Source organism: Anarrhichthys ocellatus, unplaced genomic scaffold (assembly GCF_004355925.1).
Source record: "Anarrhichthys ocellatus isolate YVR2014 unplaced genomic scaffold, GSC_Weel_1.0 scaffold4, whole genome shotgun sequence".
NCBI classification, from domain to species: domain Eukaryota; kingdom Metazoa; phylum Chordata; class Actinopteri; order Perciformes; family Anarhichadidae; genus Anarrhichthys; species Anarrhichthys ocellatus.
In genome coordinates this window covers 1,012,150-1,027,289 of record NW_022280034.1, presented here as the reverse complement: position 1 = coordinate 1,027,289, position 15,140 = coordinate 1,012,150, and the positions used below count along the sequence as shown (strand labels likewise).

General features: G+C 44.3%; 1 protein-coding gene across 1 annotated transcript; it reads left to right on the top strand.

The window, feature by feature from the left end:
• Nucleotides 1–3,419: 3,419 nt before the first annotated feature.
• On the top strand, nt 3,420–14,814 carry gpr142 (G protein-coupled receptor 142). Its single transcript, XM_031844190.1, is given in 4 exon segments — nt 3,420–3,527; nt 8,964–9,118; nt 10,540–11,351; nt 11,353–14,814. Coding segments are annotated over 3 exon segments (1,098 nt in total). The 5' UTR covers nt 3,420–3,527; nt 8,964–8,979; the 3' UTR covers nt 11,500–14,814.
• Nucleotides 14,815–15,140: the final 326 nt, after the last annotated feature.

The following is a 15,140-nucleotide window of genomic DNA, read 5'->3' as shown; positions in this document are numbered from 1 at the left end:
AGAGGAGTCGCCCCCTGGTGGACACTAGAGAGAATGCAGGTTAAAGATACTTCTGCATCGGCTTCCCTTATCAGAACCAAAGGTTTGCACCTGGTTGCAACCAATCTGCGTTCTATTTAAAGTATATTGTCACATGCATTAGAAACAGTTTGAACTCTGGCTAAAGAATACAGAAAATACAAGTAAACCTACGATAAAAATATAAATACGTGTATTTACAGTCACACTGACGAACAAAATCCATGAATCAAAAATGAATATTTTTCAGCCCTCCGCAGACGGAGCACGAGGTCCTGATGCGTGTTTGTCTGGACTGGAGATAAAGTGAAGGTGTTGGTCTGGAGAGCTGCTCAGAGTCTCATTGCTTCACAGCTGCCCAGAGGGACAGTTTGGAGAGCTGCATCAGTTTATCTCACTGCAGCGGCTCCATTAACTCTTCCTCTTTCTCTTTTCTGTTTCTGCTTCCTCCAGATGCACAGGAAGATGTTTCTCAGTGGCAGTTGTTAGTGAAGGACGAGCTGAACGTACGGACTATAAATCAGAGTAAACCCATCGACTCTGAAGGCGTGAAATTGGCTCTGTGAGTTATGCATGCAGGTCGTTATATATTCGACCTCTTAGTGTAAATCCTGAATATGTAATCAGAGGTGGGAAGCAACTAACATGTACTGAAGTACAGTAAATAGTTCAGGTTTAATCAGATCATTTCCATTTTTGGGCGACTTTCAAAACGTTTCTCAGGAACACGAGTTTAAGACGATGTCTCTCAACCTGCTCCTCTGCAGGTTGAGAGACATCGTCTTAGACCCTTTCAAAATAAAGGGCATCAGTATTTTAAAGTGTAACTTCAACCCCAAGTCCACGCATAACTCCAGAGAACGATGGTTTATGAGAGATCCATTACAACGTGACAGCAGGTTACATCCTGCTGCTCCACTACCGACCTGACGTTCCAACACAAACGTTGATTATCAAAACACGATAAACACGATCCGAACCTAAGCGGACTTCTTTTTCCTGTCGTAAATCACAAAATGTTGAGCCCTTTATGGCAAGAAAATGGCAAACAACAATATTTACATATATTCATACGAAAACGAAGCAAGATACGAACTTAAATAATAAATAAACATGTGAATAATTGGCTCTTACAAACAGGTTTAAGTGTGCAGTGACTCTTTAAAGAATGCAGCTGATGTTAAGGTACTATATATTATTATTATCTTTATTGGACTCAGTGACACAGTTTTTCGAAGATGTCTCCCGTCCATAAAAGGAAAATTTGATTTCTGTTGACCGTGGTGATGAATATTAACCGCTGCATCAGAACCCTGATGCTGAACTGATGAAGCCTGATGCTTGTTTACTCCCTCTGCGTCATCGTCATCTAATCTAACAGGTCCGGTCGATAGCGAGTCACGTCTTTGCATGATCGCTGGCTGCCGGGGTTCGTTATTTGCCCGACTGTACCCCTGCAGGGGTCAGAGGTGTGACCCCGTACGTCTAATAAACACATGGAGTGATATGCAGCTGCAGGAAGTGAGTGGTTTTCTCAGCAGAACTGAACTGATGGATGAATTAGTTCTTCAAATCTGCTCCCTATGATGCGCTGTTTGCTTTGGAGCTTTGCTATCGTCAACAATCTGCAGTCGTGCGACGGGCTCGTTTGATGAGGTTTAGATAAATTAAAGACAGATTTGTCGGATCTCACTCCATCTCTCGCTTGTAATTGTGTTAATTTCAACTGCTGTTAAGAATACATGCATGAAATTAGGAAGCTGCTGCTGCTGCTGAGTGATGTTTGTCTTCGTTTACTGTCTGTTGTTAGTTTGTGTATGTGTGTGTGTGTGCGTGTGTTTGTGTGTGTGTGTGTGTGTGTGTGTGATTGTATTTATGACGTTGTAAGGACATCTGTTCACACCGTCACATTTGGGGACACGCTCATTGTGGTCCCCACAAGGTAAGTTTATTTTTGTGGTTGAAGTTAGTTACGTCCCTTGTCCTAAGTGACAAAAACACGTGTGTATGTGGTTTCGTGTGTGTGTGTGTGTGTGTGTTTAATCCCCGTGAGACCTCAATGAAGTCGATGCAGACCTCAGCACACACCAACAATGTGTTCCAATTCCATGATAAATATGGTGTGAAACTGCAACTTTAGAAAGCCGTTGCAAGTCAAACTATATGTTTTTTTTCCAAAGCACTTTAATTTTGAATGCTATTTATTTTGATTGTCAGCTGCGAGCAGCTCCTAGCTTTTCTCTGTGTATTGCATTGTGGGACAATAGTGTGCATTAACAACAGACTCAAAAATCAAGCATTGATTTTGTAGCGTGCATGTGGAGAGTTTACAGTATGTTTACTGTTAGCCATGCTAGCGGTGTGGAGAATGAGATACTACCATTACATTTGTTACAGACATCCATGAGCCTCCAGAGGATGCATCGTGGTCATTTCATCTGTCCAGTGAAATATCTCAACACTTAATGGTTCAGATATTTCATGGTTCAAAGTCAAAGAAGACTTTTCCGCTGACCATCAATGCCTCAACAACTATTCTGAAGACTCTTTCAACTTCCTGTGAGTTTCAGGTTTTATCATTACCCAACCTGCTCTCATAGGAAGGGCTATAAATAGACATTTTAAGGACATTCTGCTTGTCATGATAACGCATTTTTGTCTTTTTACACCATGTTGTTACCGTGAAACTGCCGCAGTTATGTTCAGGCAGCAAACCTACTTAGTTAGGTTAAAGTAAAACATCATTGGGATTAAAATAAGTGACGTAACATAAGTACAGAGAACACGTCACAAACATCACGTAAAAAAAAGAACAATTTGGGACATGAACACTGGTCTCCTGGTTGAAAGTCCTGTTTGTTTACCTTAGATACCATATAGGTAGTTTTCCTCACATTTTATAGTGTGTCAGTTGCTCTGAACGTAGTATAATCACGCGTATACGTTTAAATTGCAGACAGTGTGAACTACATGGCGTAGCTTGACATGCAGAAAGCAGGAATGGTGTTTTGATTGAGCACTAAATGACTTCAATGCAGTAGAGTACATGGACTTCTTGTATTCTAAGTGGAACTACACTATAATAATTAATACTTGCATACACTATATTGTGCATATAGTTAAAGGTATAATATGGAACTTATTCACAGCATTAGTCTGCTTTGTGAATATTTACTTTCTCTCAGTTTATCTTGCCCTCTCTTCCTCGTGTCTTTCCTCCCTCATTCACCTCCTTCCCTCCACAGATCAATCCCTCCCTCTCTCTCCCTCCTTCCTCACCCTTTCCACATCGTCACTCCCCTCTGCCCCATCGCTGCAGTGATGAACCGGCTGCATGGATCCACTTCTCCTCCTCCTCCTCCTACTCCCCCTCTCTGTCCTCCTCCACGTCTCCTCATTGGGTGTCCAGCAGCGATGTCGGGGACTCTGTAGGAGCATCGGGGGGAACGACGGAGAAGAGGACCGGCTGTGAACCAGGTGGAGGGTCGACGTGAGAACTGGATTTAAAGGTAAGACTGAGACCGACCATACAAGGGCAAAGAAAGCCGAAGAAAACTCTTTGCGTTCACTGTCGAGTGTCTCAGCTGCTCTGTTGTAAAAAGATGAAATGGTTCTGTTTGTTGTGCAATCAGCGCTGTTACACATCATTGACTGCAGTCCTATTATAAAAGTTATTTTGGCAAGCAGGGAGTGAGACTGGAGTGTCTCACTTACAGTTGTTTCATAATCACAGCGTCTTGAACTTGACGTGTTTTCTTGTTATTTCACTTCCCCTAAATCTTCTAAGAAAGAATCAATTCCTTCCAAGATGCACTCCTGGATTCGGTCTTTCTTAACGACGAACTTTTAACGGCATCACGATCTGCATGATGAAGAAACTTCTTCATCGCTCTCAACTCGTCAAATACAGACAGTTGGTCGATGCCCCTCGCCGTCTGATAGCGACTCACTGGGCATTCTACCGACTCCAATGTGGGACTTTTCAGACACAGGACAAACGTCCAGGAGACCGATTGTGTCCCGCGCAAAACTCAAAGTAAACGTTGACATTTTGTGACTTGATTTGTCCGTGTCGTTAGTTACTTGACTCGTTAGTGACGTGAGTTGTTAGTCTGCCAAGTTCAAGTTTCAAGTTTGTTTGTACGTCCTCTGGTGTTCTGGAGAATAATGTAACGAACACACCTTATTTAGTGCTCGTAGCCTGCGAGCTATTTGTGGACTCTCGTGCTACATCGCGAGTTTAAACAAAGCTTGTCACGTCGTCCCTGACGCGTCCAAAACTAACAATAGAAGGTTACGTAGAGCGTCGTTCATTAGACGTGTCGGAGAGTTTTCTTTGAGGGTCTGATTCTTGTGTTCATCGTTTTTTTCGCGTTAAGATTCATCAAAAGACAAAACCTGAAGCAGCGCTTCGTCCTCGCTGTCATGAGAAACGGGTTTTGATGTACAGTTGTCCTGGCAGCGCTCTTTATCTCCCAGCAGTGTTGTTTCAGGTGCTCAGTCTCATGATGAATTATTAAGAGGACTCAGTGGAGCACAGATAGAGTTCAGCTCAGCTTCCCGGGCACTGAACGCCCCGCGGAGCCTCCAGCTGCATCTCGACCCTGGGAAGAGTCGTAACCAGAAACACGCCTCGGCCTCTGATCTGCACAGACATGTCACTCAGCTGTTTTTTATTCTTCGGAGGAGGATGCTGACGTTGAAACGGAAGCAGTGTGATCAAACGATTCTGTTATCACGTCAATGCACCTCATTTCCCTCGAGCACGAAGACTGAAACGGTCTGAGAGCGGATTTAAATCAAACGCATCTGAAGCGAGAACAGAATCTGTAGCACCTGAGGGACCGGACACGATGATTAGTCGGCACGGGAAACTTCCCAGATCAATAAATGTGATGGAGAGCAAGTAGAACTCTCCAAGCTTCAACATTTCATCTCGCACTCTCGGGATTAAAGAGGACCTCTGCCGGCGTGAAAGAAGTGGCTGCTGGGATATTGATCGGTCAGTGTGATTACTGTTCCCTTGTGCCTTCTTCTCATTAACAACGATCGTCTTTTTGTTTTTTACTGAGAGGAGGCTGGCGAGGAAACAGATCGGGTGTCCGAAAGAAGCAGAACTGTCACCCCTTGAAGCCATTTCACCCTGTTTTAGAGAACATACGTGCAGCAGTGGACATTTAGTTTGCATCAAAGTGTGTTTTTATATTGATTTCCCTTTTTAAACTTGCATAGTTGATAAATTGTTGAAAGTAATTTGTCAATAATTCACTAATTCCAGCCTCTCAAATGTGAATATTTGCTGCTTTACTTCAGTCTTTGGATTGTTCAGACAAACAAGCAATTTGATGAACTCCTCTTGCACTTCAGGAAACAGTGAACAGTGAACAAAAAACGAATTAACTGAGAATACTTTAAAAAAATGTTCAGCTGCCAAGACAGACATTTTTGAATATAATTATTTAACAGTACTTATACATAAGATAAAAAAAAGAATAATAAGTTTGACAAAAAATTGACAAACCAAAGCAAGTTTATAGAAACTGAAAAGATATCGGCGGACCTCTTATTGCACCGTCCCTTTTTACATTCAACTTTCCATCAAACATACAATTCTCATGAATGTAAACGGTGAAAATGAAATACATACAACCAAAAACAAATTCCTAAACACACTAGTTTGAACCTCAGTTTTATGTTTGTTAATCATTTTATTACACACTTGTACTTCTTTACCAAACTATTCCATGAATGCACTTATTTGACCGTTAACCATCTTTGTTTTTGTAAACTTGTGGATGCAGTCGTAGCATCTTAGTTTCTACTTTGCATGTGAGTTCATGAGTAATGTGTTGGTTGGTTCATGATAAGCAGCTCTGTCTAATTAACAATAGTTAATGTGTGGAACCATAAATGAAGACATGTAATGAGTTTAGACTGAAGATGTTGATGCAACACATAGAAAACACTGTAGGATGAATGTGCGTCTACACTACACCTCCTGCAGCAGTGGAGCTCCTATTAATACTGAATAGGACATTCTATCTCAGCACGTGGGATGTTGTTACATAACAAAGAGTGAAATATGAGAGTGTTTCATAGACGAACAAAGCAACCAAAATCTAAGTGAGTTATCTCTGAGCTCACATTTCCTCCAAAGACTGAGGAAGTGTCATTTTTATGGTCTGGATTTAAAACCCTGCACGTGAAGTGTTGTGATGAAGAATTCTTATCACAACACATCACAGCTGAGATCAGAGAAGTTAAAAAACAGATTCAATCACAGACAGGACAGGAATGAAAGAGTGATATTCTGTTAATGTTAATACCAACATATGGAGGCGTTTGTCTGACTACAATCTGTCTGATGTCTCAGAACTAAATGCACACATGTGGTACAATAACGTATAAATCCAACATTCAGATTGACTTGATTTTAAAGATATGAACTATCATTTTTTTTTGGTTCTGTTGGTCCCTGTGGACTAAAGTGTGGTAGTGTCTGAGCACCAGAGTCCGTTTAGAAAACCTCTCATGTTACTGCAGCAGGGTCTGACAGTCTGCTCCTCTCAGTCCTGGTTCTGGTTCTCCCGTGCCTCTCTTCCCTCCAGTGGGTCCAGCAATGCGTCCTGGGTCTCCAGCAGCGTGGTGTCAGTGTTTGCTCCCAGAGAGGAGAAGCTCTGCTCCTGGAGGAGGAGGAGGAGGAGGAGGAGGAGGAGGAGGAGATGCTGCTGCTGCTGCCGGGAGCTGAGCTCTCCTCCCTCCGGAGCTCCGGATATGGGTCTGTCCACGGTGGACCGGTCTCTGCTGGAGGATCTGGGTCTGTCTGCGGCGGACCGGTCTCTGCTGGAGGATGTGGGTCTGTCCCCGGCGGACCGGTCTCTGCTGGAGGATCTGGGTCTGTCCGCGGCGGACTGGTCTCTGCTGGAGGATGTGGGTCTGTCCGCGCGGACCGGTCTCTGCTGGAGGATCTGGGTCTGTCCGCGGCGGACCGGTCTCTGCTAGAGGATCTGGGTCTGTCCGCGGTGGACCGGTCTCTGCTGGAGTCTGAGCTGAAGGAGGTTCTGGTGAAGCTGCATGAGTTCATCTGGTTTCACCAGAATCCGACCCGGTGGCTCCGATGACGAGCATCAAGAATAACTCTATAGAAACAGACCATCTTCTTTCTGATGGTCTGTTTACTGATGGAGGTCTGATAGAGGATCAGGACTACATGATCCTCATAACCAGTTAAAAGTTCCTTTTAGTAATTTTATCGAGCGGACCAATGAGGCTGAAGACCAGACATTTAAGACCAGCGAAACAGCGAAGACCTTCAAGTGACCGGTGACGTCATTCAAGGAGCCAATTATAGAAGTAGCTGGATGAAATGTGAAAATCTCACACTCCTGTCTGCCAACTCTACCATGAGACGACCACAACGCATCATCCTTTCTGATCTCACTTAACTTCATGTATATCATCCACGGTTTAAATAAAGACATGAGGGGGTTCTATCATTCTGACCGCTCCCGTGTCTGCACAACCACATACTGAATTACGCCGTTGACCTCGATGAGTGCTTTTTGATCCGTGCTCTTCTTCTAGTTTATTGTGCTAAGGTGAATTAAAGCAGCCAAGCCCTCAGATATTTCTCAACTTTATGATCGCATTCCTGCCAAGAGTCATAAAATACTCCAGTCATATAGTGCACATGCAGGGATTTGGCACATAAACAGTACTTTACAATCGCAGTGATTAAACATGACCAACTGTTAGAAGTCCCATCATGAGGTCAGTTTCCCAGATTGGGTCGATCGTGGCTCCACGATGGTGTTTACGTTGGTTAAGCATCACACAAATGGTTTGTCACTGAGAGCTCCAGAGATAACGCAGTGCAAAAACGGCTTCACGGATGAGTAAAGTAAATTAGGAGAGTAGGCAGAGGCGAGACAGACAGAGAAAAACAGGATGGATGGATCCCAGGTGAAAAGGTTAGAGGAGGAGACGGGACGATAATGACTCGGGGGAGGGTGGAGGGTGACGGGGTCGTCGCTGTCTGCCCATCTGTTGTTGTGGAGCTGAGGTTTAATTGACTGAGTCCAAACCGACTTGTTGTTTTCCACAGTTTTATCTCTGTGAAAAAAACAGCTCTCTTAAACAAACACGGCTTTCCTCACTCACGGCAACATAAAGCGGCTCGTCATCTGCAAAGGAGTTGATCCTTGATATTGTCAAATCAAGACAGTCTGCATCTTTATATATCGATACATTTCTTATATCAGGTCTGTCCCTTGTCACTGAAATGATGAATTTGTAGTTAATTTAAGTAAATTTAACTTCATCTGAAGACGTGGTGCATCCCAGAGAGCCACCGGATTTATTATTAACGATTACTTAATAATTCATTCCTCAACAAAAAAACATTTTCAAGCTAAAATGTTATCTTGATGCAGCTTCTCCAATGTGAGAATCTTCTTCTCTGTGTTAAACACCATCATGATATTATAGTCATTTCTATAATACTGTATCTTCAGGTTTAGTATTACGGAGCAAATCCAGTCCGCCTTCTAATACCTTCCGACAACGTAAATCTTTAAAAACATCACAAATATATAGTTTCATCAGTAATTTCCTAAAACAGATGGTCAGTGTAGTACGGAGGAAATAGCACATTTGTGTGATTGAGTCAGAATAAACGACACTGCCTGTGTTCATGGGGACGAAGGAGCAACTGTGAGGCTCCTTGATGGGTTTTTAATGGCGCTCTGTGGCTCAGAGATAGAACAGATATCACTCACAACACTTGTTAGTGGATACATTTGGTGCTGGTTTTGGTCTTTTCATGGGATTCATTGACAATGAGGAAACTAGATCACGACAGTTCTCCCTTTGTTTTCTTGATGTCTATAATTAAAACACTAACTCTGAGTCTCATAAACGTTTCTCTGTCCCTCCTTATTTCCCAGGGGAAGCACCAAGGTCATGATCGACTGGTCCAATGTGACAGCGTCTGGCTACCAGGAGCTGGGCCTGAAACCTGAGGAGCTGCAGAGGTCCAAATGTGTCCTGGGCTTCATCCCAGTCATCTACTACAGTATTCTGCTTTGTGTGGGAGTACCAGGTACGCTGTCACGATGTATCGTAGTGAGACATGTGCACCTTTGCAGACAGTTTGGCTTTAATTAAATAATGACTTGAAACACTCGACAGTATCTCTTACGTCCTGTACGTGAGTCAACTTGTAATTTAGGTGAACTGTCATTTTAGGGTTAGAATATGAACTGATGCACTACGTGATTTTATTAGTTGTATTTGCACTGAATCTCAGTCACAGCACAGTTTGTTTGTATTGATATCTATTTATAACAGAAGTGGAAACTGCAGAGGACAGAAGAAATCAATACACACGTGAGTTAGAGGACCAGCAGCACTGTTGTAGCACATGACTCTGGTCTGATGGCTCCTTTCACAGGTTACAATAATCGAATCATCTGGTCATCACTTTGTTTTGAGAGTCTGATTATCAATCCATCCATCGAGCTCTTGATCTGCATCAAAATGCTTCAACAATTCAGAAAGTGGAAATAACTGTCTTCTTTGATGGACAGTGTTCACCTCCGCATTGTTCTCATTACCGCGCTTCGTCTACAAATCGATGGCGGTGATTTGGTATTGATCCAGCAGGAATTTAGACAGAGCGGTGTCCCAAACAAGCGGACGTGTCACCAGAGCGTTCAGCTGCGTCACGTCATCGTACCCAAAGGAAGATAAATGGAAGAGGCCAGAGTCAACAGAGGGGTCCTAAACTACTGTATGAGATGTGTGGCAAGGAGACAAATCAAATCAATGGTTTGTAACTTAAACTGCTGTGAATGCATTTTACAAATGCAAGGTAGGATTACTTAATCCATAAAACAACCAGTACCTGACTTATTGATTTGTTCTTCCCCATGAAAAGGTATCATGCTATAGAAATCCATAATTAATGTCACAAAAGCTCCTTAGATTTGCAGTTCCTTCGAAGCAAAAAAACTAAACAACACAAGCTACCTACATTTTAACACAATTTAAAATGTGTCCCTGTGGACAAAGGTGGTATTGTCTCTGAGCACGAGAGTCCCTTTAGAGAACCTCTCAGGGTCTGACGGTCTGCTCAGTCCTGGTTCTGGTTCTCCCGCGCCCCCCTTCCCTTCAACGAGACCAAAAGATATACGGCCTGGTTCTCCAGCAGCGTGGTCACGGTGTCGTCTCCCAGAAGCTGAAATGAGTTGTGCTGCCATGTTGGGAACAGTGGAGCCAGAACGAAGCCCCGCCCACCGAGCAGAGAGAAGGTTCTCATCTTACACAAGAAGTGATTGATAGCTGCTTTAAAGAATCCTGGGCTCTGATTGGTTGTTTTATTTTAGGCAGATGACACTGATTTATTCACATATTTCTTTCACATGTGTCAGGATATAGATAGTCCTATTAAAGTGATCAACTGCTTTACATCTCATAAATAGCAGATAATATGATCTAATCTTCTTCTTTATATGATTTCAGTGAACATCCTGACGGCCGTGGCTTTGTCCCGGCTGGCGTCCCGCACCAAGAAGGCTCTGTACTACTACCTGTTGGCGGTGACCTGCTCAGATATTCTCTCCCAGCTCTTCATCATCTTCGTCGGCTTCCTGCTGGAGACGGCTGTCTTTCACCGCGACGTCCCCGAGCTCCTGCTGCACTCCGTCAGTGCCGCTGAGTTCGCCGCCAACCATGCCTCCATCTGGTCCACCGTGCCCCTCACCGTGGACCGCTATGTGGCGCTGTGCCACCCGCTCCTCCACCGCCAGATCAGCTACCCCGCACGCACCAGGAGGATCATTGCGGCGGTCCTGGCGTTGTCCCTGGTGTCCGGCGTGCCCTTCTTCTGGTGGTCGGACATGTGGCGGAACAGCCACCCGCCCACGGCCCTGGACACCGTCCTCGTCTGGACGCATGTGACTATCATCTACTTCCTGCCCTGCAGCATCTTCCTGGTGCTGAACTCTCTGATAATCCACACGCTGAAGGTGAGGCAGAGGCAGCAGCGCTGCGAGGAGGAACGTGGGCCCAAGTCGGCTCCTCCTCGCCGACTTGGGAAAACCACGGCCATGCTGCTGGCCATCACCTCCGTGTTCTCCGTGCTGTGGGCGCCCAGGACCGTGGTGGTCATCTACCACCTGTACGTGTCCTCGGTCCACCGGGACTGGCGCGTCCACCTGGCCTACGATCTGTCCAACATGCTGGCCATGCTCAACACGGCCGTCAACTTCTTCCTCTACTGCTTCGTCAGCAAGCCGTTCTGCGGCGCCGTGCGGGACGTGTTGCTGCTCAGGGGGGGGCCCGCTGTACCCTCGACGTACTCTGCCTCACCCGCAGGCCCCCACCAACGCCTCCATCTCCTCTCTGTACAGTGGGAACAACAAGCGCTTGCAGCGGGACTCCACCCCCTTGTCACCTCGCAGGGCCAGAAAGCCCTCGTGACCCCACGACCCCCTTCCTCTTAATCCAAAACACCCATCATCCCACGGTCCCGGAGCACTTCTGACCCCCAGAGAGGCTCGCTGCATTCCAGCTACGACCGTGGACAGCTGCCAGTCAGCCCTGAGGCCTTCTCAAAGGGCCTCCGAGAAGTATGTTTTTTGTATTAGAACATGTTACCGGCTGTTGTTTGTCCATGTACGTCAGATAATCCTGACAGCTTATTTATTTTAGAAAATATGACAAATTACAAGTTTTATTTTCCATATTTGGTAGCAATGTGACAAAATATGTTTCATGTTGTTACGAGAAATTAGGAAAGAATAACAGCCCGTTTTCTCTGTGGCTAGTTAGATCCATGATTAAGAGAAGAATGGGAGGAAAGAAACTGATCATGTGCGCGCAGCAACACTGAGTGTAATCAATTCATCCACCCATTCCCACTTTTACCATGTTGTTCAGTTTGTCTATCCAATCACACGGCTACGACATCCACTCTGGAAGCAGCAAAGATGAGAGTTTAAATATGAACTGGCTGCTATTTGTGCTGTTGTGTAAAGACGCAGAATGCCCCCAAAAAAGACGATCCGCCCTGCTGAGCATTGCCAATAGAGCAAAAAAAATCAAAAAAAATGCACTCCGTCTCTACGTCGCACTCTCAGGCACAGAAAAACGCCCGCTGCTAAGGCGTCTGTTCATTCTTCATGAAATGCAACTGGATGGAGCCTCAAATGAAAGCTCGCTGTTTAAGCGGCAGGAGAGGAGACCCTGCTCTTCAAACAGCCCCTCCACTACATCACCAGCATGGCCTCAGCTCTGGCTAACCAAACCTCAGATTAGCCTGATAGTCTGCACAAACACACACACACACACACACACACACACACACACACACACAGAGGATACACACTCTCGTGCATGTATACGAACACGAGCACCGATAGCTGGTACATTTCCATTTGCTACAACAGGAATGTTTAAGTAATATTTCACTTGTTGTATTTTTGTTGTGAAAGAAATAACAGCTCTGCACTTCTAACAGCTAATTAGCATAAATCACTTGTGGATATGGATATGTTTAATACATGCCCTCCTGGAACAGTGAGCTGTCACTTGTTCATTTGTTCCTACGGTCACCAGGTCTCTAATGGAGTCTGAGTAGATGTTGAAGAATGATCTTTTGTCTGTGGCCTGAAAGAAGCCACGACATTAACGGTGCAGCCACATTGAAGGCTAGTTTAGTGCAGGAACTGATCATAACTCTCCAACAAATATTCATATATCCACACACTGTGGAGTCCATTTGTTGTAAATTATAGGATTCGTCCGTTTTTTATCTGTATAGCCAGATTCCTTGAAGCCTTCCTGGGTGACACTTGCAAGTATTATTAGGATACATGGAAACATTTCACTCCCACAATTTTAAAGTTGTAAAACCAGCTCAGTCATTGTATGTTTCTGCAAACCACAATTATGATTAATGTCGAGGTTTTTGCTTTTGGTCGGAGCAACGAGTACAAACAAACAGGACTTTCACCAGCAGACCGCTGTTTGAAACCGAAAGTAAACGCAGACTTTACATTACTACGTAGCGGTGCACGTTTCTGCTAGCGTGATATGAGGCTGATATGAAATGTATTTGTGAAACATATTTTGGGTTCAGTGGTTTGCAGGAATGTGCAACGCTAACATGTTTTTCTGGCGACTGCTTTGGATAAAGCCGTAGTTCACTACCTGGCCAGCACCAAACAGCCAGATCTTTGTTCTCAAGAGTCGGTGGAGACCAAAACCAGAGCTAGAAGGAGATTCAGATTCATCAGACGGACTCAGACACATCTCCTGATGAACACTAATGTTGCTCTTTGTCAGTTGTTTGCTAACATGTTACAACTTTATGAACAAAGTGAGATTTCTTCGCTGTTTGTTCACAAGCTTGTTTTCTAGTTCATTGTTTTCTGAGGACCGCTCAAGTATATAAAATACTGCAGCACCATTCATTACAAAACTTCAAAGCTGTAACTTCCTGTATCATCACACACATGTTTTAATGCTTCACTCAGCAATGCACTCTCAAGTACAGTATATATATATATACAGTACATATATGTATATATATATATACATAAATATCTCCTCTGACCACCCATTCTGGTTCCCACATGCCTGCTCTCGTCCCTCCACAGTCCTCATTGTGTTTACTGTAACAGTGAGAGACACAGTGTTCGTGTCCTCGTGTCGTCCCACATTGAGTTGTGAGAGTCCGGACGTAGACGGTAGATACGAACCGTTTCTTTGAAGAAGTCTCCCGCTGCCTGACAACAACAGAGGGGGGCGTAAGAGAGCGTGTGGTGGCGGCGACCTTACGCCGGTTAAGATGGTGGGGGGCACTGAATAAACAGTAATGTGAAGCGAAGATGTAAGAGCAGGCTTTGATTAAAGAAGAAGGGGGAGGAGGGGACCAGGAGAAGGACAAACGCCCCCTGTCTGTCTGCCACCTGTCCTTTGTTCCTGTTCAAACAGCCGGTTGTGCTGCTCAGCAGGTGTCCCGATGAAACGACAAAGCACCTCACAGAGTGACCAGTGTATCCTATCAGATGTATCTGTCTAAATACTGGAGACGTGTACTTTACGGACAGTTAAAGGACGGACTTAAAACACATCCTGGACAAAGCGTGACTCGCTCACGGGCTCACATGTGCATCCTAATATTTCATGTGAAAAACATCTGTTCAGTTTAGTTTTTACAGCCAAATCATTTAGTTTCTCTGCTTCAGTGAATCTGAATATGATGAACGTTGAAAGTCTTGTTCTCCTGCATGTTCTGCCCTTTGCGGCTCTGACTCCTAAAATAAATTACGTTCCGGTCACAAATAAGGTCAGGATGGTGGTTGGGTCAAAAAAGACAGAGGACTTTCAGGAGACTGCTGTTTTAATCCCATGTGAACCGAGTACTTGTGTAACCAAGCAGTAGTTTGTTGGGTTTTTGTTTTAAGCCAAACCATGATGTTTTTTACCAAACCTAAAGAAGTAGTTTTGTAAAGTTTTTTTTGTTTAGTTTGAATTTATGACGTTAACCGCGTGTTTCAAACTGTTTAAAACTGCAACTGTAATCCTGGAGAAAACATTCTTCCCCTCACAACATACAGTAATTGCGAGTGCAGTTTAGTTTTATGGGGACGTAAGTTTGCAGGAGACAGAGTTGCCTGTTGTTGTTGTTGTTGAGGTGACTTCACATGCATTGTTTACATTATTTCTGTGATTGTAAAGCAGAATGATCCCGTCTGTAAGCACTGAGAAGAGTTTTATGTGGGGAGGAAATAAATGTTTAAAACAAGGATCGGCGCGGTTTGTTTCATTCTGTGCAGTCACAGAGGAGAGGCTCGGTATCAGGTGAAGGATGTAGAGGTGTAATACTGTATGAGACTGTAACAAATATGTATATATTGATATTATGGTCAGCCAGTAATGAGTCGGTCCCACAGACTGTATATAAGAACCGGACATCGTCATCGGGACATCACTCATGGATGACTTTTTGAAGCCTTGAGTTCAATGATTTCACCGTTGACATCTTTGATTTTGGACTTCGCCATGTTGTTTACGTCTCTGGTAGAGACCTGTCAATCACTGTGTAGCCCCGCCCT